The sequence below is a fragment of the Neovison vison genome, chromosome 7 (genome assembly GCF_020171115.1).
Source record: "Neovison vison isolate M4711 chromosome 7, ASM_NN_V1, whole genome shotgun sequence".
NCBI classification, from domain to species: domain Eukaryota; kingdom Metazoa; phylum Chordata; class Mammalia; order Carnivora; family Mustelidae; genus Neogale; species Neogale vison.
In genome coordinates, this window is record NC_058097.1 from 100977033 (window position 1) to 101004040 (window position 27008).

A 27008-nucleotide genomic window follows, 5' to 3' on the forward strand; every position below is an offset into this window, starting at 1 on the left:
GAAAACGCAGTCAATACGCAGAACGGAGCATCTGACATGGGCCTCTTGGTCCGACACCACAAGTACCTGCTACGACAGACACTCTGCGTGAGGAGCGACAGAGACCCAGACCCCACTGCCCGCTGCAGCCTCAGAGGACTCGGCAAGGGGGCGAAATACGACATCACCGCTTACCTCCATTACATGCAGCATTTTCACCGAATGCAAAAAACCTAGAAGTTCTTACACATGAAAACCGACTATCTAAACTTTAATAAACGAAATTTAAGTAATTTGGGTTCTTATGCTGGAGGAGAGCCCATGCAATTTTTAAAAACATCAATACGGCTTCCTAGGACAGTCTGCCCACAAAGCACAAGCTAGCGGGCCAGGTGGACCCACGTTCGAATTTCACTTCGTAGCTGCTGAAGGATATGGGCTCCTGGGCTTAAAGCCGCCAGCACCTGGCACTGTCAGGCCTGCCCAACTCGGCACCAGACGGACTCGAGCAACGGAAATTTCTTTTCTCACGATGTCTGGCGGCCAGGAGTCCGGAGATCCAGATGCTGGGAGGCACGGTTTCTTCCAAGGTGCTCCCACGGCTTGCTGACCGCTGCCCAGGCGTCTCGACGGGCTCCTCCCTCTGGGTGTGTCTGTGACCTGAGCTCTTCTTAGGAAGGCACCGGTCCTCTTACATTTGGGCTCAGAAGACGGAATTTTGCCTGAGTTACCTTTAAAGGCCCGATCTAGAAAGGCAGTCCTACTCCGAGCTACCAGGGAGACCAGGACTTCAGCATATGGATTTGAGGGACACAATTCAGCCCATAACCATAGTGGACCCTCAATCGACCAAAAAGGAAAGAAGACAAGTTTCTAACATAATTTCATTCCCTCTTTAAATTCCTTCCCTAGAGCGGAGAGAAGCCTCTCACCAGCACGAGGCCGTGGAGACGGGAGACGAGAGCCGAGAGCCTAAAGGGTGGGGAGACTCCCACTCCCCCAGGGAGGCCTGTGCGGAAGACACCTAGAGGAGCTACAGGACAGGAGGACACAGGGCGTGTTCACGGTCTGCTCCTTCCCCAGGCCTCCGTGGTCCGCCGCAGACCCGGTCTGGGAAAGCGCGGGGATGCCTGGGCCCAAGGAGGAGACAAGGGCCCTGCCTGTGTCGTCCCCTTCCCCCCCACATCTATGCAACCAACAAAGCCAGCACACGACTGCTTTCAAATCCCAGTGCAGACTGGCCTCATTTTACTTCATTTTTAACATGAACTTTAGTTATAATACACAAACCAACTAGACAGATACTGTCCTCCTAAAAGAATTTCAAAAATCACATTATTAAAGAACACTTTTTTAAAGATTTTATTTACTTGAGAGAGAGCAAGAGAACGAGGGAAGGGTCAAAGGGAGAGAACAGGAAGCCTGTTGTGGGGCTTGGCCCCAGAACCCCAAGATCATGACCTGAGCCAAAGGCAGATGCTTCACCGACTGAGCCCCCTAGGCGCCCCTAAGAACACTTCTTAGTAATTTGTTTTAAGAATTCCACTTTTAACAGCTAATATCTGCGTGCTTACAAAGGGACAGATTACTGTACAGTAACTCATTTAACCCTGATAACCCTACTAAGGCATGGAAAAAACACTTTCTAAGTCAGGAGAAGAAAATACATTCTAAGTCAGGAGGAAAATGATGATGCAGTTTTCTTGAAGAATTTTATTACGAGGTTTCTCACCAATTAGGGAAAAGCTTATTTATCAGTAAGAAAAAAGTCCTTATTTTATAACACAAGTGAAAAACACCAAAAAGAACTTGGCGCAGTAACTGTGGTGAACCCCAGCGCTCCCGTCCGGTTCCTGTCAACAGCACGCTCTCGGGTCGCACTCAGAGCTTCCAGAAAGAACACCCAACACGCCCTTGTCACGTGTCACCTCAGGGCACCAAGGCTCCCCCATAACCTCTCCCTGCGCGCACACGCAAACCCCCTCATCTAACCGGAGATTAAACGGGACTTAGGACATTAACCTTCTGAAGCGAGCACTAGCAGCGGAGCAGAACCCAGCACAAACGTCCTAATCTTAGAACCAGTAATTCCTCTCCACCTCAGACGGCTCCCAGTGCTCGGCCATCCCCTGAAGACTCCTACGAGAGGAAGGTACGCACGGTGCCCTTAATTATGCCCCTGCAGATGGGGCACTTTCTCAGAGACGGGGCGCACTCCTGGCACACGACCAGGTGTCCGCAGGGGATGAACACGACAGACACCTCCTTGTCCATGCACACTTTGCACGTCCTCTCCTCCTGCAGCCGCCGCAGTTGCTCCTCCAGCGACAGACCTAGCAGGAACAGCACAGTCTGTCACACCGGGTTACTACTTCACCTCCCGACAAAAAAAAAAAGGAGTAATATTTCCTTTTGGTCTTAAGTCTTCATTTTGTTTTACCTGAAACGTCTTCTGTTGGAATATACTTCATGTTCTTGTCCACTGAGGAAAGAAACACACCAAAAGGCATTATTCCCCCAAAGACCAGAGTGCGCCCCCCACCCCTCATCTCCTGAACACCACGGAGGCCGGCTACAGACCACGAATGCCCCAGTCACACTGCTCGGGCAAGGAGAGCACGCCCCTGGTTCTAGAACTAGTTAAACGTACACACTAGAGTCGGCTAATTCGATTTACCTTGTTTGTTAAACAGAAGCACAAACATAAACCCACAGATTTCTGAAATAATCTTACCAAAAACTCACCAAATAAGTTCCTGTATAACGTGGAGTCAATTTCTTTTAAGCAACTTTTGAAGATGTTGGCCGCAGCATTTCCTTTAACTAAAACGGTATCAATCAGTTCTCTTGCTTGCAAAGGTATCTGTGTTTTTTGTTTAATGATATCATGTTCCTGTTTATTAATTACATTGGCCTTTAAAAGATTATCCAGGATAGGAAGCACACAAGTCAACTGTTGAAAGAGAGCCATTCTATTCCTCCGAATTAATGACAAATCATCTTCATTTAAAAAAGGAAAAAGAAAATAAATCCATTAGATTTTAAAGGGCTCCAACTATACACACATAGTCACTAACAACCAAGTCTACAAACAATTTAGGCATTAAAGAGGAGCTTGAAAAAGCACAGAATCACTGGTTCACACTTAATCTTATGCCTATCGCTCAGGAAACTTCTGGAAGATTTAGCTAAGGCGTATCATACAGTACACATAACACAAAGGATCTCTGTTTCTGTCATTTCTAAAAGTCCTCAAACCCTGCTGTTCCCCAGAAAGCAGAACTGGAAAGGGCACTAACACTTACAATCCCTGTGCCTCCCCCCACGGAACGAACGAAACGCACTTCCACTTGCATCCCCTCACGCCAGTTCTATAAGCCCTTCCATCCGACTCCCTTACCTGATGCCCACCAGCTGTCAATTAAACAAAGCCCGTCCTCTGAGCCTCGCAGAACAGGGCGGGCAACTAACATTCCCAAGTACCTGACGCCATTTCTTCAGTTTGCTGGTCCTTCTCTTCCTCTCGGGACTCATCTTCCGCATTTAGCAGCGCTACCACAAGCTCGTTCACGGTCCTGTAATTCTCCCCAGTGCTCAGGATCTTCCTCTGCACGGTCTGCCTCACCAGGCTCCTGCCGAAGCCCATCTCCAAGGCGGCCGCCACCACGGGCGTGTTCATCATGACCGCGTCTTCTGAACAACTTTCTCCAGCTCCAAAATGGACAACTATTTGAAAAGACATGTACCAATGCTAAATTCCACAAATGTGAAAATACACAGAAAATCATGACGATGGCACAATCTTTACTCTCGTGTGCTCATGTCCTGGTAAGGCCCGCGAGCTTTATGCACCAACTACCTGGAATTCCAACAAGGAGTGAACAGAGAGGATCCATGAGCGTGGCACAAGGGGATACCCTGTCTTAAAGATCACTTCCGACACGACATCTAGGAACCCACTTCGTGAGAGACTCTCTAAGGACAGGGCGTAGGAACCCGTGGCTTTTTCAATTCCCAAGACAATTCTGATGCACGGTTCTTCCGGGGAACAAATGTGCTGCCGGACGGCGGGTCTGCCCCCGGAAAGCAGGAGACACCAGCAGAGACTCCGCTGGGCTGGCAGCAGTTTGGACTTGCAGGGAAACGGGATCCAGAGAGGCGGACGGATGATCCGGAGTAACCCAGACGGGAAGGAGAGCGAAGTGGAGGAGAGTTCGCGCAAAACACACCCCATGCCACAGTAACAAGACAGGACTGAGCTCCCAGCAGACGCCCGACCCTCTGAGGGACAGAAGGCTGTATCGGCGGCTACGGCGAACTGCAGGGATGAGGGCCGCGGACACGGCAAGCAGGGAAGTACCTTCTGGCAGCAGGGCCGCTGCTGCCCCACAGGGCACTTGGGTGGACAGCACGAGAGACGTCATCCTTCACGACGCTAGACTGCCCCCTACTGGAAGAGTGTTCCAGTACACACCCGCACAGCGTGCCCGCAGCAGCCTGCCAGAGGCCGCACCAAGACCACAAGGACAAGCGTGTGAATCAGGGGAACTTCTGAAAGAAATCTTCTGGGCAAGACAGCCCCAGGCACAAGAGCCCTGAGACAAGTTCCTGACGTTCAAGAACTAGGAAGGGGGGCGCCGGGCGGCTCAGTCGCTCAGTGCCCGCATTCGGCTCAGGTCATGATCCTGGGGTCCTGGGAATGAGCCCCTCGTCAGGCTCCCCACTTAGTGGAGAGCCTGCTTCTCCCTCTCTCTGCCTGCTGCTCCCCCTGCTCGTGCTCCCTCTGTCAAATATTCTTTTAAAAATCTTAAAAAGAAAATTAAAAAGAACAAGACAGTGTGAGTAGCCGTGAGGAGGGCAATCCCCAGACCGTGTACAGCCTTGCCAGTTCCCCTGGCACTCTAGGTGTGCTAGAATGTTCGGCAGGCATTTGAAGTAAAGAACGGTAAAACCCGATCTGTGTTTTCAGAAAATGATTCTGGCAGCTTTGTAATAAACGTTCATGAGATTCAATGAGGGGATCAGCCAGGTCGTCAGAAGACGGATGGCAGCATGGACTGGGCTCACAGTGCCCTGTGGACGGGGGAGACGCACGAAGATTCGGGGCTGTCAGGAAGGCAGGGACGAGAAGACATCCGATGGATGAAACACACCAAGTAAAGAGAGGAGTGGGAGGCTGCCTGGCCTGAGTCACCTTCCTGACCTCAGCAGGCAGCTACCATTAACTGAGATGGGCACGACCAGACAAGAACAAGTCGGAGCGATCAGAGACGAGAGAAAAGGTCTACTCTGATCACATTAACTCGGAAACACCCATTATAATCAAGTAGAGATTTAAACATATAGCTGGCCATGCCAGCCTAGAGCTCAGGAAATGAAGAAGTAAATCTGGGCCAAGTGTTGAGTTCTCCATCATTTGTGGTTCGAAAAAGGAGCCACCGAAAGAGACTGTTCATGACCAACCAGAGAAACGGAGGAAAACCATGAAGGTGGTGTCCAGGAAGCCAGGCGAAGGAGGTGTCTGAAAGGTGATGCAGGAGAGTCACGTCAGCGAGACTACCAAGTACGACGCCCCCCACATGTACTGCGACCAAGTACGACGCCCCCCACGTGTACTGCGACCAAGTACGACGCCCCCCACGTGTACTGCGACCAAGTACGACGCCCCCCACGTGTACTGCGACCAAGTACGACGCCCCCCACGTGTACTGCGACCAAGTACGACGCCCCCCACGTGTACTGCGACCAAGTACGACGGCCCCCCACGTGTACTGCGACCAAGTACGACGCCCCCCACGTGTACTGCGACCAAGTACGACGCCCCCCACGTGTACTGCGACCAAGTACGACGCCCCCCACGTGTACTGCGACCAAGTACGACGCCCCCCACGTGTACTGCGACCAAGTACGACGCCCCCCACGTGTATTGCGACCAAGTACGACGCCCCCCACGTGTACTGCAACTCGACAGCAATCTGGAATGCATCAGTGAGCAACAGCACCTCTGTGAAAGCTTTGAGATCCAGGCAGAAGATGTGAAACCCCAGCGGAGCCCGATGCCAAGGAGAACTGTTGTAACAAGTCGGGCCTGAACCCAGAAGGCTGGCTCGCCAACAGTGGGTCTGGCTACAGACCCATGAACAGCTCCACCCCCTCAGGATTTGACTACAGGCCCGTAAGACTTGATCTTGTCGCCAGCGCCCTACACAAAAGAATGAGAAAGACCCAGGCCTACCCGTGCTTTGGCATATAGACATACAGACTCCAGTTCTAGCTCTCGACACTGAAACTGCCTGAGAACTGCATCCCACCATGGTCCGGGAGCCACTGGAGGTAAACCCACTAAATTCAGTCAGAATGCAGAATCGGACAGCCGATCCCAGCATCAATCTGCGAGCAGTCCGGCTAGCAAAGGGACGCAACAGGAGTCACTGCCCAGTGCACACCTGCAGCGCCTGAAAGGCCTCAGCCTCAGTCCACAGCAGCACAACCAGCGCTGGGACCCAGGGAGGGACACCCTTGTCTGCACCTCTAGAGATCCTGCAAAGCTCCAGCTTCTCCAAACACCATCAGGAAGCACTCCTCCCCACCAAGAGACATGGCCAGAGACATGCCCACCTGTGCCTCCAAAGCCAGGTCTGCAGACCTCAATCTTGGCAGCAGAACCAGAAACAGCCCCGGGCTCCGTTCCAGACCCTCTCAGCCAGGGTCCAGGGCCCCGTTCTGCTCCAGACAGCAGCCCTTCCACAGACCTAGAGGGGGCCACACCCGTCTGCGTATCTGGTAACAGCCCTGCCACCTGAGGACCCAACTGTGGACCCATATCCCACATCCTGCAGAACGGTGTACTGTCCTCCATAGGGGACCAGACAGAACCCACGCCAGCCTGCACCACTGGCAATAAGCCCACCAACCGGAAATCCCCCCACAGACAAATCAACAGCATCACAAGTGGTTTTAAGCAGGCACCCGCCAAGGGAACAGACAGGAAAAGGTCTCTGATCTGCCAAAACCAGTCTGTAAAGACTAGAAGAGATGTTTCTTTCCTCCCGTGCTCAGACACCAATGAAAGGCTCCTCAAATCATGCACAACAGGCCACAGGACAACACCAAAGGAAACCAAGAAACGGAGACCTACAATCTGCCTAACAAACTAAACTAAACAAACATCTTATACTCAATGCAATTCAAGAAAACAAAAGTAGGCAACTAAAAAAAATGAACTACATTTCAAAAGTTTAATACACAGAAACCACAAAAAAGAACCAAAGAGAAATCCTGGAACAGAACTGGAAAACTGAGTCAGGAGCTTCAACAAGTGACTTGACCACACCGAAGAAAAAAATCAGAGAACCTAAAGGGACATTATTTGAAATCACGCAGTTATAGAACAACAAAGAAAAAAGAATAAAAGAGTGAAAAGTCTGTGGAAGTTACAAGACACCAGCAAACAAATGAGCATCTACGTCACAGGAGTCCCAGAGAAGAAAAATGCCGAAGTTTATTTAAAAACGAAACAGCTGAAAACTTCCCAAATCATGGGAGAGATTTTCCAGTTCTGTTACTGTATTCTCCAGCAACAGTAAATGCAAAGAACCACAGGCATGATCAACCCAAACATTATTCTCAAATGTGTAATAGTGAATATGAAAAGACAGAGCTGAAGAGAGAACTTTGAAAACAGCAAGAAAAAAACATCTGCTCACATACAAGAAACACCCTCAACCTCTCCACACCCTGGTCCGCAGAGATGGTACAGCCCAGCTGAGACAGACTCGGAAAACAAAACCACACCAAGAACAACAAAACCATCCTTCAGAAATGAAAAAAAACAAAAAACAAAAACAAAAACCAGACTTCCCAGAAAACCAAAGTTGAAGATGTTATTCAACATTAAACCTGCCCTAAAACCAATGCCAGCAGGTTCTCTGCAAGCTGAAATGGACACTACACAGCAACAGGGAAACACGCGCCAGTGCGCACAGCTTCTTGGCAAAGGTAAATATGGAGTCAATTCAGAATACCTTCTCCTGGTACCGTACCTCCAGCATGGAAGTGAAACCACAACTTCAGTAACCACAACTGAAATAACTTGTTAGACGGACCCGTATCAGAAGTTGGACATCAACAGGCAAACTGCGCGGTGAAGAGAAGTGAGCTGTTACCAGCCCTCTTAAGATGCTTTACATGAACATCCAGGTGAACACAAACACAAAACCTAGAGTAGACACACAAGATGTAAAGCAAAGGAACTAAAGCACACTACTACAGCAGTCAGTCAAGGATTACAGCGTGAGGGGAAGAAATGAACAAAGAACTAGGGGAAAAAATCGTAGTAAGTCTCCAGAGGACTAGTAATTACTTTAAAACACAAATGGACTACATTCTCTAATCAAAAGACACAGAATGGCTAAATACATTTAAAGAAACGAGACCCAACAATAAGCCTCCAAAGGAGACTCCGTCTGGCAGGATGAAAATAAAAGGGATGGAAAATCCCATGCAAAGGGCAACCAAGAGCTGAAGAGTGGCTACCTAACAAGTCAGACTCGTGGTCAAAAATCGGTGGGAGGAGACGGAGGTGGCTGCCACAGAGGGACGAAGGGGTCAGCTCGTCAAGAGGACGTCACCGATGCACAGGTGCATGTGCACGCACCACCGGAGCGCCTTAGCATTTAAACCAGGGGCAGCTGGGCGGATCCGTCGGTTAAGCCGACTCTTTGATTTCAGCTTCCGTCACGATCTCAGGGTTGTGAGATCGAGCCCTGCATCAGGCTCTGCGCTCAGGGGGCTGTCTGCTTGAGATTCTCCCTCTCTCTCACACACAAATACTTATTTGTGATCTTAAAAAAAAAATGTTTAAAGCAAATATTCACAAAACTACAGTGAAGAAAAGACTAATACCTACAAGCAGGAGGCTTCCAGAGCCCACTTTCAGCTTCGGTCAAAACACCCAGCCGCAGTGTTCATAAGGAAACCACAGACCTGCACAACACTCCGCCGAGCGGACGTCACCCGGCAGCACCCCACACGCTTCTCAAGCTCTCGCCCAACAGTCCCCTCAGGACAGATCTCAGCCTGTCCTCGAAGCTGGCTTTAACAACCTGAAAATATGGAAATCACATCAAGTATCTTTTTCACCTACAACAAAGGCATAAAACTAAAAATCAGTAACAGAAAGGAAACTCACGAACTAACGAAGTCACAAATACAGGAGATTAAACACGCTCCTGAGCCACCAATGGACCAGACAGGGTATCAACAAGCCATCAGCAAGTACTCGAGACGGACAAAAACACGACATGCCCAAACTGAGCAGATGCAGCAAAAGCAGTTCTGAGAGGGAAGTTTTTAGCAAGAAATATCGAAATTAGGCACAATGAAAGCTCTCTGGGATGTCTGGGCGGCAGCTGGATAAGCATCCAACACTCGGATTTGGCTCAGGTCATGGTCTCAGGGTCGTGGGATCGAGCCCCAATCAGCCTCCCTGTGCAGTGGGGAGAATGCTTCAGATTCTCTCTGCCCCCGCCCTGCCACATGAGCTCTCACATGCACGGAAACAAGCAAAACTTTAAAAATAAATAAATAAATAAACTTTACTTTTTATGTCCAGAAAGCAGAAAAGTAAGGTGAGGAGAGATGGAATAAACAGGTGAAGGGGATTAAAATGCACTCATCTTGATGAGAACTGAGTAACATACGGAATCATTATATCATACAGCTGAAATTAACGTAACACAGCATATTAACTACCCTAGAATTTTAAGAAAACTTTACTAGTTTAAACATTAAAAATGAAAAATGCAAACAAAGCCTCTGATGAGCAGAAGCAAGAAAATATTAAAGATTAAAACAGACATAAGTGCCACAGAAACTGTAAAAACAAAAGCAAAAAAACCCCAAAAAACAAAAACAAAACAAAAAACAATGGAACACTAGGATTTTTTGAAAAGATAAAACTGACAAACCTCTAGCTGGACCAACCCGGAGAAGAGAGAAATCATACAAAATTAGAGACATTACAGATGATGCACCAAGTATCCCGAAGGTCCTAGAAGACTACTGTGGGTAACTACACGCTAAGAAACTGGACGATATATAAGAAATGGATAAGTTCCTACAAAACCCACACCTTAACCTAGACTAAACCATGTAAAAATAAAGGATCTGAACAGAGCAGTAACAACTACGATAACTAAATCAGTCATCAAAAATCTCACAACAAGGGGCACCTGGGTGGCTCAGTGGGTTAAAGCCTCTGCCTTCAGCTCAGGTCATGATCCCAGGGTCCTGGGATCAAGCCCCGCATAGGGCCCTCTGCTCAGCGGGGAGCCTGCTTCCCCTCCTCTCTCTGCCTGCCTGTCTATTTGTGATCTCTGTCTGTCAAATAAGTAAAATAAAATCTTAAAAAAAAAAAACTCACAACAACGAAAAATATGGAATCTGATGATTTCACTGATGAATCCTACTGAAGATTTTAAAAAGAATTAATACCAATCCCTCTTAAACTCTTTCAAAATACTTCAGAGAAGGAAACAACCTCAGAATCATTTCATGAGGCCAGATCACCCTGAAACTAAAAGACAGATTAAGGACATTTCAGGCCAATATCCTTGATGAACACAGCCACGCAACGGGGGTGGGGGGGGGAGGGGCAGAGACAGCTGAAACGGTGGTGGAGCAGGGGGTTGGGGGGGACCCTCAGGCTCACCTTGTCTCTTGAACTCGGCCAGGTAACTATCAAGTCATCCTAAATACCCCAGAAATCACCCTGAAAACTGAGAAAACAAACCCCACAATTCCAGGGAGACAAGAAGCCACACTGAAGAAGGTACAAGTGCGGAAATGTGGTCTGGGAGAAGAAACAGACCAGGGCTGAGGAGGGGAGGGAGCCCTGGTTGCAAAGGAAGGGGAGGGAGGAACACACAGGGGACGCACAGGGAGAGTGTTTCCCCAAAGGCACAGTCTGGGAAAATGACAGGGGCTGAATTTCCCGAGTTCCTGCAACCAGCCAGGACTAAAGCCTCGGCAGGCAGGGCTGGAGGCTGGAGGTGCTGCCCTACCGCTGGAGAGGAGGCGGGCAAACAACCTGGAGACGGACAGTGCGGAAACAGTGACCTGAAACACTTGAGAAACGCCTGGAGCACACAGCGGGGGAGATTACTTGCTCTTCTTGGAGAGGCAGCATTACAGAGACGCCTCTCTGGGTACAAAGGCACCCGCTGGCCCCATTTCCCTCCCCGCCCCTCGGCATAAACACAGACCCACCTGCAGTGAACAGCACAGCGCCCACACTGGCTGCGTACCCGGCTTATACCGGGTCCCACGCCCCACCCCACACACTGCCGGGAAACCCCTTCCCGGTCAAACTTGCCTCAGTCGCAGGGGACAAACAGAAACCCCTGCCCACACCGCGTCTCCCAACCAGGGAGTTCTGCAAGGCCGCAGTTCTGGTGGAGGAGCGGACAGGTCTCACGTCACAAACACACCCGAGGGCACCTCATTAAAACTCACCACATTCGGGCCAGGGACCAAATGCTGCCCACAGCAGGCAAGGAAAGCCCGTGCAGACCGCTGGCCCGAAGGACAGAGCAGCCAAACCATAGCAGCAGAGCGCGCGCAGCGCACACCCGAGACACTCCCTGAAGCGCCGGGCCCTGGGCACCGCAGGGCCTCTTCCTCAGAAGGTTGTTGTTTTCAGGAGCAGAGACGTAACAGGCTTTTCTAACACAGAGAAGGAGGGAGAGACTTGGACAAAATACCAAGGAGGAGGAATTGATCCCAAATCAGAGAACAAGGTAAGGCCACAGCCAGAGATCTAAGCAAAACAGATGTAAGTAACATCTGATGGGAAATTTAAAGCAACAATCATAAGCACACTCACTGGGCTTGAGAAATGAACGGAAGACTTCAGGGAAGCCCTCACTACAGAGATAAGAGAATAAAACAGAATCAGTGAGAGATGAAGAATGCAGTAACTGATCAGGACACAGGCCTGATGCAAGGCAGAAGCAGCAGAGGAATGATCTGATCCAGAAGACAAAGTAACGGAAGATAATGAAGCTGAACAAAAGAGAAAGAATTATGGTGGGGCACCTGGTGGCTCAGACCGTTAAGCATCTGCCTTCAGGTCGGGTCATGATTCCAGGATCCTGGGATCTAGTCCCGCACCAGGCTCCCTGCTCAGTGAGGGGTCTGCTTCTTCCTCTCCCTCTGCCCCTGCCACTGGCTCACACTCTCTCTCTCAAACAGATCAAGAAAATCTTAAAAAAATAATAAAGAAACACAAGAATACACTTGGAGAACTCAGTGACTCCATCAAACACCCTAACACTGGTATGACAGGAGTTCCAGAAGAAGAGAAAAGGGGGCAGAAGATTTATGTGAGGAACTACCAGGAGAAAACTTCCCTAATCTGGGGAATCAAAGGGACGTCCAGATCCAGGAGGTACAGAGAATTTCCCCTGAAATCAGTAAAAGCCGGCCAATACCAAGATACACTGTAGGAAAATTTGCAAACCATAGTGTGAATGAAAGTCTTAAAAGCAACAGGACAAAAGCAGCCCTTAATTTACAAGGGAAGACCCAAAAGGCGAGCTGAGATTCCCCACAGACACCCGGCAGGCCAGAAGAGAATGGCATGATGTATTCATTGTGCTGAATGGGAAAAATCTGCAGCCAAGAATACTCTACCCAGCAAGGCCGTCTTTCAGAATGGAAGGAGAGATGAAGCGTTTCCCAGACAAAACCGAAGGAGGTCATGGTCATTAAGTCAGTCCTGCAAAAAATACGACTGAAAGGGCCTCTGTGAGTGGAACAGATCAAAATGATATACAAGAAAGGAACAGAGAAAATCTCCAGAAACAAACAAAAACCAAATAATAAAAAGCACTACATTCAAATCTATAAATAATTACTCTGAATATAAATAGACTAAATGCTCCAATCAAAGACGTATGGTGTCTGGATGGGTTAAAAAAGAAAAAAAAACCAAGACCCACTGATGTGCTGCCTAAGAAAGACACATTTTAGACCTTAAACACCTGCAGATTGAAAGTCAAGAGGATGGAAAACCATTTATTATGCTGGCAGATGTCAAAAGAGAGCCCGAGTAGCCAGACTCATAAGACAAACTAGGCTGTAAACCAAAGACTGTAACAAGAAACAAAGAAGGTCACTATATCTTCAGTCGTGCATCTGTCCACCAAGATCTAACAATTGTAAATATCTATGCCCCCAACTTGGGAGCAGCCAAATACACAAAACAATTCAGAACTAACAAAGAAACCCAATGATAATGACACAGTGAGAGCAGGAGCTTTAACATCCCCACTCACATCAAGGGGCAGATCATCAAAGCAGAAAATAAGGAAACAATGGCTTCGAATGACACACTGGACCAGGTGGACATCACAAACATATTCAGAACGTTCCATCCTAAAACCACGGAATATACATTCTTCTCGAGTGCACACGGGACATTCTCCAGAACAGATCACATCTTGGGTCATAAATCTGGCCTCAACAAGTACAGAAAGACCAAGATCATACCTGCATATTATCAGACCACAAGACTATGAAACTTGAAGTCAACCACAAGAAAAAATTTTGAAAAACCACAAATACATGGAGATTAAACAACATGCAGCTAAGGAATGAATGGGTCAACCGGGAAATCAAAGAAATAGAAGACTCCATGGAAACATGAAAATGAACACAATGGTCCAAAGCCTTTGGGATGAAGCAAAGGTGGTCCTAAGAGGGACATATGCAGCAATACAGGCCTACGTCATGAAACAAGAAAAGTCTCAGATACAAAACCTAATCTTACACCTAAAGGAGCTGGAGAGAAAAAAGGAAGTCTAAAGCCAAAAGGAGGAAAATATTAAGATTAGAGCAGAAATAAATGATAGAAAAAGTAAAAACAAAAAACAACACCTAGAACAGATAAATGAAACTGAGAGCAGAATTTGGTAAACCCCTAGCCACACTTACCAAAAAAGAGAAAAGACCCAAATTCATCACGATGAGAGAAATCACACCGCCACAAAAATGCAGGCATAAGAGAGTATTATGAAAAACTACACGCCACCACACTGGACAGCCTAGAAGAAATGGATAAACTCCTAGAAACACATAAATTACCAAAACTAAAACAGGAAGAATAGGAAACTTGACCAGACCTGTAACAGCAAAGAAATTGAATCAGCAATCAAAAATCCCCTCAACACACACAAGTCCAGGGTTGGATGGCTTCCCAGGGGAATTCTCCCAAACATTTAAAGAGTTAATATCTATTCTCCTCAACCAGTCCAAAAAAAGAAAAAAGAAAGGAAGGAAAACTTTCAAATTCATTCTATGAGGCCAGCATAACCCTGATAGCAAAACCAGACAAAGACCCCACCAGAAAGGAAAACTACAGGTCAAGAGCCCTGATGAACATGGATGTAAAAATCCTCAACAGAATACTAGCAAACAATCCAACAGGACATTCAACTCATTCACCACAATCAAGTAGCACTCACTCCTGGGCTGCAAGAGTGGTTCAACATTCGCAAATTAATCAGCGAGATCCTGAAGGCAGAGAGTTAAGACCCTAACAGATGCAGAAAAAGCACCTGACAAAGCGCATCACTCGTGATAAAAACCCTCAGCAAAGGTTTAGCGGGAACATACTTCAAACATCATAAAGGCCCCGTATGAAAAACCCACAGCTAGTACCCTCAGAGCTTTTCCTCTAAGGTCAGGAACAAGACAGGGGTGTCTACTCTCACTGTTACTATTTAACACAGAACTGGAAATCTTAGCCTCAGCAGTCGGACAACAAAAGGAAATAAAGGGCATCCAAATCAGCATTAAAAAGTCAAACTTTCACTATTTGCAGGTGACATGATACTCTATATAGAAAACCTGAAAGACTCCACCAAAAACCTGATAGAACAGAAGTTTAAAAAAAAAATCAACATAAAGAAATCTGTTACATTTTCATACACCAATAATGGAGCAGAAAGAGAAATCAAGGAGCTGATCCCATTTATAACTGCAACAAAAACCGTAAGATATCGAGGAATTAACCTAACCAGAGAGGTAAAGGATCTGTACTCTAGAAACTACAAAACACTCATGCACGACACTGAGGAAGACACAGAGAGATGAAAAGACATTCCATTCTCAGGGACTGGAAAAACAAACAGAGTGAAAATGTCTGTGCTACCCAAAGCAATCTACACTTCCAATGCCGTCCCTATCAAAATACCACCAGCATTTTTTTTTTTTTTAAGATTTATTTATTTGACAGACAGAGTTCACAAGTAGGCAGAGAGGGAGGCAGAGAGAGAGGGAGAACGCAGGCTCCCTGCTGAGCAGAGAGACCAATATGGGGCTCGATCCCAGGACCCTGAGATCATGACCTGAGCCGAAGGCAGAGGCTTTAACCCACTGAGCCACCCAGGCGCCCCTACCACCAGCATTTTTTTACAGAGCTAGACCAACCAACCCTAAAATTTGTATAGAACCAGAAAAGAGGGGCGCCTGGGAACCTCAGTGGGTTAAGCCTCTGCCTTTGGCTCAGGTCATGATCTCGGGGTCCTGGGATCAAGCCTCACATTGGGTTCTCTGCTTGACGGGAGTCTGCTTCCCCCTCACTCTGCCTACTTGTGCTCTCTCTGTGTCAAATAAATAAATACAATCTTAAAAACAAAAAAAGAAGAAGAACCAGAAAAGACCCCAAATAGCCAAAGGAATGTTGAAAAAGAAAACCAAATCTGGTGGCATCCCAATTCTGGACTTTAAGCTGTATCACAATCATCAGGACAGTATGGTACTGGCACAAAAATAGACACACAGATCAATGGAACAGAAGAGAGAGCCTGGAAATGGACCCTCAACTCTATGGTCAGCTAACCTTCAACAAACCAGAAAAGAATGTCCAATGGAAAAAAGACTCTTCAATAAATGGTGCTGGGAACACTGATAGCCATATGCAGAAGAATGAAAATGGACCATTCTCTGACACCACACATGAAAATAGACTCAAAATGGATGAAAGGCCTCAATGTGAGACAGGAATCCATCAAGGTCCTAGAGGAGAACACAGGCAGCAACCTGACATCAGCCACAGCAACTTCCTACTAGAAATGTCACTGGAAGCACCCTTGCTTCCAGTGACAAAAGCAAAAATGAACTACTGGGACTTCAGCAAGATATAAAACTTCTGCACAGCAAAGGAACCAATCTACAAAAACTAAAAGGCAACCTTCACAATGAGAGAAAATATCTGCAAATGACTTACCTGATAAACGGTTAGTAGAAATATATACTAATATACATTTATACTAATATACATTTGTATAATAATATACAAAAATATACAAAAAACTTCTAAAACTCAACTCTCCAAAAAACCAATAACCCAACTAAACAACGGAGAGAAAACATGAGCAACATTTTCCCAAAGAAGACATACAAATGGCCAAAACACATGAAAAGATGTTCAACATCATGTCACTCATCATCAAAAAAGCACAAACCAAAACCACAGTGAGAAACTATACCTGACACCTGTCCGAACGGCTACAATCATCAGCCCAAGAAACAAATGCTGACAAAGCAGGGAAAGGGGAAGCCTCTTCCACCACTGGGAGACATGTAAAGTAATTCAGCCACTGTGGAAAATAGTATGGAGGTTGCTCAAAACATTGACACTAGAACTTCCCAGGGCACCTGGGTTGCTCAGTCAGTTCAACATCTGATTCTTGGTTTCACCTTGGGTCATAATCTCAGGGTCGCGAGATCAAGCCCAGTGTCAGGCTCTGCACTGGCAGGAGTCTGCTTGAGAGTCTCCGCCTCTCCCTCTCCCTCTGTACCCCCTCCTCCTGCTTGCAAACACATGCTAAAATCAATCTAAAAATTTTTTTAAAGGAAAAACAAACGTCCCTATGATCCAGCAATCTCACTTCTGTGTATTTATCAAAAGGAAACAAAACCACTTTCTGGAAGTTTTTCTGCGTTCCCATGTTCACTGCAGCACGATTCGCCACAGCAACCATGAGAACAACCCCTAGTGCTCATCAGCAGACCTGAAAAAAGAAAACGTGGTAATATGCGCCAAATATTATTTACCCATAAAAAAGGAGGAAACCTTGCCACTTGCAATAACATGGACAGACTTCATCAGAGGAGTAAGTTCTGAGAATCTAATATCCAGTGTGCTGGGCACAGATTACAGTATTGGATCACACACCTGGAAGTTACAAAGAGTAAATCTTAAATATTCTTACTACATAATAAAAGTAAAATTATGTGAGGCGAATGATGTGTTAATCTTAACATGATAATCATTTAGCAATATATGTGTATCAATCACGTCACTTCTTAAAGTTACATAGCATCATATGGGAATTCTATCCCAATAAAGCTCGGGGAGGATGAGATAAAGACTCAACTGTCTGTGGGTACCAGGTCAAGCAGTGGCTTTACGAAGGTGGTGGGTTCTTGGTGACCCTGACAGGAGCACTTTTTAGTAGAGTTCAAGAAAGAATAGAAAAGAAATAAAGTAAGCACAGATAAATCTTTCTACACATTTTATTGTAAAGGGAAGCAAAGAAGTGAGGCAACAGCTAGAAGATGACATGGACTCAAGGAAGGGTCTTTTGGGGACTGGCTACAGTGCGTCAGGTTCATACACTGAAATAAATATTCTGGAGACTGAAAACCTGATGCTATGGAAACAGAAGGGGCTGAGCACTGCCAAAGCAATATTCTGATACTGGCAGGAGGCTTGAGATTCAGAGGACAAAAGACAAGGAGAAAAGCTGGTCTTGGTTCCTTCATGAAACAAACAGAAAGGTGAGTAGTATGGACACATCTCAGACTGGTGGCTTTGCTGGGAGGAAATGGGAGCAGCTCTCTCCTGAGTGTGTCTATTTCCTCAGTAATGCAAGATTATGAGTTGTGAGTTACGGAAGAGAGCACAGAAACTTTCAAAGAGAAAAAAATGTGACAGTCCCTGTACTAGGGATCTGCACAGTGTGGCCCATGGAAAACCTGGTCATACATGTATATCAAGAGCGGCGAGCCCTGATGCCTTTTCCAGTTCCAGCACACGGGAGGTAGTTACTGCGTCAAAACCAATTCCAAATCCCAACACCACTCGGAATCATCTGAGCGTGGTGTATGCCAAGAAATGGTGCATGGCGGGCGCCTGGGTGGCTCAGTGGGTTAAGCCGCTGCCTTCAGCTCAGGTCATGATCTCAGGGTCCTGGGATCGAGTCCCGCATCGGGCTCTCTGCTCAGCGGGGAGCCTGCTTCCTCCTCTCTCTCTCTGCCTGCCTCACTGCCTATTTGTAATCTCTCTCTCTGTCAAATAAATAAATAAAATCTTTAAAAAAAAAAAAAAAAAAAAAGAAATGGTGCATGGCCATCTCACTTTGGACACCCAACACACATCAATTACATACACTAACTATATGCCAGATGGGGCCAGAACTAAGTTCTAACCAGCTCTATTTCCTATCCTTGCCTAAAATAGTACACACCTAATGAACAGCTAACATCTAGCCCAATTCTTAAATCATCCATCAACTAGCCCTTTCCAAACATACTGGCTTATAGGAAATTTGTCCTCTTTGGACGGCGGATGTTCACACTTCTCATCTGATATTCCCTGAGCTATCTGTGATGGTCACTTCTCTTCTGCATATGGCCGGTTCCCCACTTGGAAGGTCAGCATTGAAGAACAATGTTTAGCAGACTTGCTAAAACGCTGTATAAGCATCCTGAGTCTTCAGAGATACATAATATTAGTTAACTTCCCAGCACTTTTTCCTATGTCCTCAGAAATCAAACCCTCTGTTTATATACTTTTATGCTTAACATTCTTATAAAAATTCCCATTCTACATCTGGAATACTTTCATACGTACTTGGTGGATCAGGATTTTCATCTCCAGGAGTATCTGATGTTGACAAAAGCTATGAAACAAGAGAAAAATTAATAGGTAAAATTAAAAAATCTCAACCTTAAATAGAGCAATAGGATAAGTTTACCTCCAGTAACACATACACTCTTCTGAAAACTAGGCAATTTATATACTTACTTTGCTCTGTTATACCTTCATCATCAAAAAATCCCCTTAAACTTTACCTACTTCCAAACAGAGTTCAAGTACTTCTCTAATTTCAGGGAAGGGGGAAGAATTAATGGTTCCTCATTCCATTTAAAAGATATTTCAGCTGGATCACTCCCAGAGGCTCCAAAGTCCTAACAAGTTGTTTTTGTTTATTTTTCTAGAAAAGATGAAGGAGACACTACCAATCCTCCTCCAATCCCACCACAAATCTGCACACTGGGAAACTGATTTTTCAGAATGCTGAAAGCAAGAAATCTTTTTTTTTTTTTTTTTTAAGTTTATTCATTTAGAGAGAGCAAGTGAGCAGGGGGAGGGCAGGGGGGAGAGAGAATCTCAAATATGCTCCCCGTGAGCAGGGAGCCCAGCACGAGGCTTAATCCCAGAACTCTGAGATCATGACTTGAGCCAAAACCAAAACTGGATGCTCAATAAGCCACCCAGTGCCCCCTAAAAATTTTTTTTTTAAAGCCCTGAATAAGCAAGGTAGTTACAAAAGTAAAAATTAAAGGTCTCATTAATTGGGTATAAAGCAATTAACCATACTTAATAAGAAAACACAATGTTAAGAAAATACACATGTGAATATTACTCTTAATAATATTCTTTGACATTTTCATTTAGAATTCAGCGTTGACAAGTATAAGAACTTACTCACCTGCTCAAGAAGATGAGGGTATCGAGCTTGAATCTCATCAACAAAGTCCTGCCCTTTCATGCGTATCAAGAACTCACACCTATAAAAGATGAAAATTACTTGTGAAGTGTTTTATACCTAAAAAAAAAAAAAACCAAAAAAACCTGATTTTCTAGAAAAGTGGGTTTCAAACTCTGTGCCCCACAGTATTAACATTTTACATCACAACCTAGTACACATATGTATTAAGCAGGAAAAAAAATCCTTAAAAATCCTCATAAAACAGGGACGCCTGGGTGGCTCAGTTGGTTGGACGACTGCCTTCGGCTCAGGGCGTGATCCTGGAGTCCCGGGATCGAGTCCCGCATCAGGCTCCCAGCTCCATGGGGAGTCTGCTTCGCTCTCTGACCTTCTCCTCGCTCGTGCTCTCTCTCACTGTCTCTCTCTCTCAAATAAATAAAATCTTTAAAAAAAAAAAAAATCCTCATAAAACACTAACTCTTACTACGTATTGATGCATTCTGCCATCCTCTACTTAATCACATTAACAAGTATCAAGAAAAGGGTTTAGACCTCAAAGGAGCACAAGCTAAAACTTGAAAAATGCTGTTCAGACAATTTACTTTTGGGGCTTCACATAGTTTCAAAAGCTGTGATTAGTATTCCTCACATGGGATCTTTCACAACATAACCGCTTATCTTTCTCAGGGATCCCTCTTCCATTACCAATGAAGCACAAACCCTCCTTCCAAAACAGAGAAATATTTTCATCTCTATGCATAATGATGGTGTTTCCCAAACACTTGTTCAACGACTCCCAGAGCTGCTTGAAAGCCTTCCAAGAAGCTCACTGAACGGCAACTTCCATTTTATCCCTTCGGTAGCTCATTAAACTACTAACCACAGCTCAGCACCAACCCGCAAAAACGAGCCTCCACCCATGCCCAGCTGCGAGCAGAAACTAAGAATGAATCAGAGCTGATATTCAACATCACACAGTGCAACTTCTAGAAGACAACAGAAAAATCTTTTCTTCCTTAGATCCCTCAGCTAGAGACCAGAAGCATAATCCACACAAAATAAAACTGATACAATGACATCCTCAACAGCCACTGTTACAACAATGAAAAGACAAGTCACAAACTCAAAGGTAGCAAAACACACCTGTTAAAGAACGTGTATCCAGAATGTTCTAAGAACTCTCAAAACTTAGTAATTAAAAAAAACTTTAAAATGGGCAGAAGATTTGGAGACTTTACCAAAGAAGATATGTAGAAGGCAAATAAGCCGCTCACCGTCATTACTCATTAAGGAAATGCTACTTAAAAGCGCAGAGAGGCGTTAGGGCACACCTTCTGTGATGGCCACACTAAAATGATGATCCAGTTACAGTTAAGGAAGGATGTGGGACACTGGGAGAGCTCACGGGCTGCCGGCAGAAACCTACAACAGCACAGCCGCTTAAGAAAACAACACAGCACTTCGTAGGAAGTGAAAACTTGCCTCACAACCCATCTATCCCACGCCTAGCTGGTCTTCAAGCCAAATGAAAACATCTGTCACAACTGTTTATCAATGTTTACAGTAGCTCTATGCTTATCGCTCCAAGCTGGAAACAATCCAAATGCTCTTCAACCACTGACTGGCCAGAATCAGCAGGGACCACGGAAGCATGCGCATGACTTCAGTCTGTCACGGAGATAAAACAGCTTATTCTCACGATGTTCTCAGTCGTCATACGGTTTTTAATTATTTTTGCTCTGGGACCGGTTAATTTACATTCATTATGATTAAAGAAAGTACAATGAGCCCTGGCTCATATATCGCCCCTCCTCTAAGAAGTTCAGTAAGGAAAGAGATCATTGTCTTCATCACTGTTACATCTCCAGCATCTGAAACATCCTCCAGTCGGCCCTCAAACACAGGACAAGTAAATACACTGATAACAATTATCCATTCTGGTTTTCCATTTACTGAGATTAAAGATTATCCACAATTGACATTTGCTGCTTTCCAAAGTGTTCACACAAAGCACCCTAAGCCTTTTTCCCTTATTTAACCATTTCAACAAAACACAAATGATGGAAATAAACCACGACTTTGTTTTCTTTTGTTTTATAAAGGACAAAATGCAGTAATTCCAACCCCGGAGCTGAAAATGTATTTTTGTCTTTCTAATACTGTTATTAAAATTTCAAATTTTATGCACCCAATCCCATAGAGCCAAGCATAATCAAGTCATTTAAAATTCTGACAAAATACATTTTCCTAAGTAATCTAAACAATACGTCACTTTAAGAATTAGAAAGTCAAATTTTACCTTGTTATATTATGAATATTAAAGATAAAATTTTAGGGGCGCCTGGGTGGCTCAGTGGGTTGAAGCCTCTGCCTTTGGCTCAGGCCACTGGGATCGAGCCCTGCATTGGGCTCTCTGCTCAGCGGGGAGCCTGCTTCCCCGCCTCTCTCTGCCTGCCTCTCTGCCTACTTGTGCGCTCTCTCTGTCAAATAAATAAATAAAATCTTTTTAAAAAAAAGATAAAATTTTAAAACACAACTTTTAACAATGTATTGATCCATAATACTTCAAGTTTATGTAAAAAAAAAAAACCGACAAAAATATGTTTTAATTTCCTGAAGGGGTTCAAGAGATTCCTCGTCATTATGAAAGGTGCTCACAGGTCAAAACACTGCCCTGTATGATCCCACCGATGGGAGATACCTAGTCAGACTCAGACAGACAGAAAGGAGAACCGTGGCGGCTGGGGTGGTGGGTAGGTATGGGGAGTTCCTGTGATGAGTATAATAAGCTTGGGAAGAGGAGAAAGTCTGCTAGTAAAGACGGAGGAACAATGTGAATGTACTTAATGCCACAGAACAATAAGCTTAGAAACGGTTAAAATGGTAAATTTTGGTTTTTTCTTTTTCACAATTTAAAAAAAACGATCTAGCCCAACGCCACTATACAGATAAGCACAGTTTCAAATAGGTCACAAGACTAGTCCAAGTTCACACAGCTCCTCAAAAATGAAGCATTTCTAATTCTTTTTCCACGAACAATACTGCCTCTCAATTCTTTGTAGGCTACAAAAGAAAACAGGACATACTGCTAGAAACACAGTGACTAAGACATCACAAGATCTTATCACAAGATAAACCGTACAGAAAAAAATAACTTACAATTATAATCAGATTTAATCAGCTTTCGTTATATGCATTTTTATATTTGCCTTTTTCTAGATCATTTTATGTCCCTTCTTATTCTCCTTTTCTCTTTCCAACTATTTTGTTTCGTGCAATTTTATACATCTTTGTAACCCTTAAGATTTCTTTAAAGCAAAACTGGGAACGCTACAGATAAAACATATGGCCATAATTATAAATGAGTCCTCAAGAATAAACTAAAGTTAGGGGCACCTGGGTGGCTCAGGTGATTAGGCATCTGACTCGTGATCAGGTCATGGTCTCAGGGTCCTGGGATCCAGCCCAAGATCCAGCCCAGCACCCAGTCGGCTTGTCTTCTCCCCTCCCTGCCCATCCCGCTGTTAGCATTCTCTCCCTCTCTCAATTAAGCAAATCTTTTTTTTAAAAATCACAGCAAGTTATATTATATCCTGATACACGGCTTACAAAAGGAAAGAGAACATTCTAAAACATTTTTATCAAAACAATGAACATGAAAATTCGGGTGTATTTTAAGTTATTAAGTAACCTCTACAGCCAACGTGCAGTTCAACGGTCCCCAGACCGAGAGTCACATGCTCCCCCGCTGAACCAGAGGCCTTAGATTTAGTGCTTTCTAGGGCCAATTTCCCAACAGCATAAAAGCAGCTTTGTAACACTGAAATGTAACCTAAATTCTGCAAGCACACCTGCCTCTTGTAAGCACAGTCTGGGGCAGTAATACCTTTCAAAACAGTTACCTTGGAAACCACTTGGCGTGCTCCACCCACGGGTCGTCTCCAGACTCCCAACACCGTAAGCCACCATCACAACAAAAGCATTTGACATCATCATTGCGACCTAAAGAAAACAAGACTGAACTTACACACACATCCTAATACGTAAAACAAAGTGAACCTGATAAAACATACAACCACAGGAGAGTTTCTTACCCACGTAATAGAAACCAGCACTTGCAAGCTGCTCAGGCCGAACCGGTACGCTGGGCGGCCAGTACATGAACGTTCTCAGTCGAGCCGCGTGTGTCTGCATGCTCAGATTTGAAATGCTAAACCGCAGCGTCTCCAGAGAGTTTTCCAAAAACGGGCAGTTGGGGAAATGTCTGCGGTGTTCTGACATCGCATCATCCTTTGGCTCCCAGTTACTCAGGGTCCCACCACAGGCAAAGCAGGCGACTTTGTCTCCAGGTCCTATATAGTAAAAACCAGCTCTTGCCAGGTCTGATGGTGACAGAAAGGTTAATGGCCACATATGGTAAGTAAGAAATCTGGCCTCTTCAGTACTCATTGCATAACTGTAGGGGTTAGTCCTCAATGGGGAGAAGTCTTCCACTGCTCTAGGATTAGCAGGGCTCGGTGCAAGGTCAGCATGAGAACCACTGAAGGAGCCCCCATGTTCCGAAGTGGGACATAATGAATGTGGAGAACTGTTTCTCATTGGAGAAGTCGTCTTAAAGGTGGAATCCCGGCTAGTAAGAGTGACCAGACTGTGAATAAAACTGCAGCTAGGATAGAGCTGTTTGTGCTTTTCAACAGGATTGTCTCCAGGTTTCCAGTTGTCCAGCATCAGGCCACAACAGAAGCATTTGACCTTGTCATTCACACCAGTGTAGTAAAAACCAGCCCGGGCCAGACTCCTCTCTGAGACGGGAACGCCGCTGGGGAATGTTGAGTATGTAGACATTCTATAGAGTTCACATGAAAAGTCATATTTTATTTTCTGTTTGTTGCCAATTGTCTGATTTGGTAAGATCGTGCTATCTTCCATGGTACTCTTAATTCTCTGACATGAAGAACCTGGGAGAAGTCTCTGGCAAATAGTTTTGTGCATGAGCGATTTTACTTTTTAATGGCCAAAAACCTTCACATGAAATTTCTCTTCTCTTCACATGAAATTAGTTCCTTTACCACACAGAAGAATCAAACAAAAGGCTCCTACTTAGTAAAATTCACTACACCTTCTTTATGGGATTTACGCCTGAGTTTACACTCAGGTGGGATGAAGGTCTATCCTAAATTACCAGGATAACATCTAGTTCTGTTTCAGATTAACTCTTAGTAATACAACGGCTAACGGCTCATTACTTGGTGTAATATTAATATAAGGCCTGAAAGAAACTGGCACATTTACGGAAATATGCTAAAACTTCTTGATGTTTTGAGGCCGATATTCCCAAAATTCTAAAAACTTATAGGGTACTTAAATTATGCTTTTACTATGCTTTTAGTTACAAGCTACAAGGCGTATTCATCAAGCCAATTACTGATTATGCTACAAGTGGGAAAAACTATATACAGGTTTCTTTGAAGCCCTTTATATGGTTTTTTTTTTTTTTTTTAAACTCGTTTTACTCTAGCAAACATGAATTAAAGTCTTCTTAGGGTCAGATTATCTATCTGAAGGCCAGTTTCACACAGGTTATCGCCACGGTATTTACTTAAGCGGGTTGTACTAGCTACAAGGGCAGCTTCTGCGGACATCAACACCCACAGCTTTGCTGAACCTACACCTGTTTTAGTGTGTATGTCAAACAGATTCTGCTTGAAGCTAAGTGCTAACTCTTCCACCTTTGTTAAATACCGTATCTGTTCCCACTCCCGGCAGCATCATGGTCCGCCTGCCCTCCTCGCTCTGCACACCGGTTAGACGGGCTCGACTGAAAGTACGCTCTTCATAAACCATTTAACCATAAACTTTCCACAACAGGAACTTTAGCACCGCCTTTAAAGATTAAATAGCTTGTCTTTAAACATCATGTACCTAAGTCATTCATTTTGTAAAGAGAAATCAGCTGAACCGGACACAGCGCATCCTTCCCAGTGTCCTCACACAGGAGGAACTATGACGAACAGAATCGTTGGCGCACACTAAGCCAACAGCTAACCCCACTGGCCTCCCTTCTTCAGACGCCTGCCCCTTTCAGACTGCACTTCACACACAAAATTACACTCCGCAGCATTCCCGCTATTTCCCTTTATAAAGTTCCTGCGTCTCCATAATGGGGTTTATCACTGCCCGGGAAAGAAATGAGGACAAAGACGGGCTCTTCCAGGCTGTGAATCTGAAAAAAAAAGAAGGCCGCTTCAGAAAGCCGCGCTTTCCCGGTACCGAGAACGAACCCCGGCATACCCAGTGCCGTGCACGGCGACTTAAGTCCAAAACCGGGTCAGCACGACCTTCTACAGGCCGATGCACCGCAGCCCCGGCGGCAGTCACCGCACGTTTTAAAGCCGTCCACCTCCGCGGGCGGCCGACACGTCCTCCCCGGCAGCGCCCTCGCTCCCGCCCCCTCCCCTGGCGACTCGGCCCGGCGGTCAGCGGGCAGAAGGGCCGCGTGCGCGCCGCAGGTGGGCCCGGCGGCAGGCAAGTGACCAGGAGCGACAGGCGTCAGCCGCTCACCAACGCGAAGTCCCGGGAGCCGCGAGGAGCCAGCGCGCACGCCCGCCTCGGCCACGGGCCCCGGGCGGTGAGGCCCGGGCGGTGGGCCCAGGGGTCGGCCGTCCGGCGGCGCAGGGATCCTCCGACCCCTCCCGCGCCCGGGAACCGGCTGCACGCCCTGCGGAGACGCGGCGAGAGCGGGATCCGGTGCGCGCGCCGGCCCGGCCCCCGCACAGCTCGGCCCTGAAACCCCGACGAGAAGCGTCCGCGACCGGGGGAGCCCGCAGCCCGCCGCGCCCATGCCCCCGCGTCCGGCCGAAGGGCCGCGGCCTCCGCCCGTCCCTCCCCGCCCGCCGGCGCCGCTGACCCGGGCCCGCAAAGGACCCACACTCACCGCGGGGCCGGTGCAGTACTCGCGGACACAGCGCGACAGCCGGCGGCCTCCCCGAGCGCGAACCGCGGCGCCCCCCCCGGAGATGCGGCCGGCCGGCGCGGCTCCGGCGTCCCGAGCCCTCGCCCAGGCGGGGCACGCGCTGACGCGCACGGGCGCACGCAGACGTCAACGCCGCGCCAGGGCGCCGAGATTCTGCGTCACAGAGCGACCGGACGAGACTTCCTCGGTGGGCGGGGCCGTCCCGTTGCCGGCGCAGCAGCTGTCTTTCTGCCTCGGCGCCTCACCGTGGCCACACGTCCCGGGCCGCGGGG

At 46.3% G+C, this 27008-nt stretch overlaps 1 protein-coding gene across 2 annotated transcripts; it reads right to left on the reverse strand.

Moving 5' to 3' along the window:
• Window positions 1–1672: 1672 nt before the first annotated feature.
• Window positions 1673–26798, reverse strand: BIRC2 (baculoviral IAP repeat containing 2). Of its 2 annotated transcripts, none has more exons than XM_044257780.1 (9): window positions 26698–26798; window positions 23858–25986; window positions 23666–23765; window positions 19764–19842; window positions 18902–18950; window positions 3463–3705; window positions 2725–2802; window positions 2420–2461; window positions 1673–2312 (listed from the first exon to the last, which is right to left on the reverse strand). In XM_044257780.1, exons 2-9 carry the CDS (start codon window positions 24753–24755, stop codon window positions 2119–2121), a joined length of 1683 nt encoding a protein of 560 aa, XP_044113715.1. In that variant the 5' UTR covers window positions 24756–25986; window positions 26698–26798; the 3' UTR covers window positions 1673–2118. The 2 variants fall into 2 exon arrangements, with proteins under 2 accessions (XP_044113715.1, XP_044113714.1); XM_044257779.1 differs by having other exon boundaries at window positions 2725–2979; window positions 26698–26797.
• Between the last annotated feature and the right edge of the window lie 210 nt (window positions 26799–27008).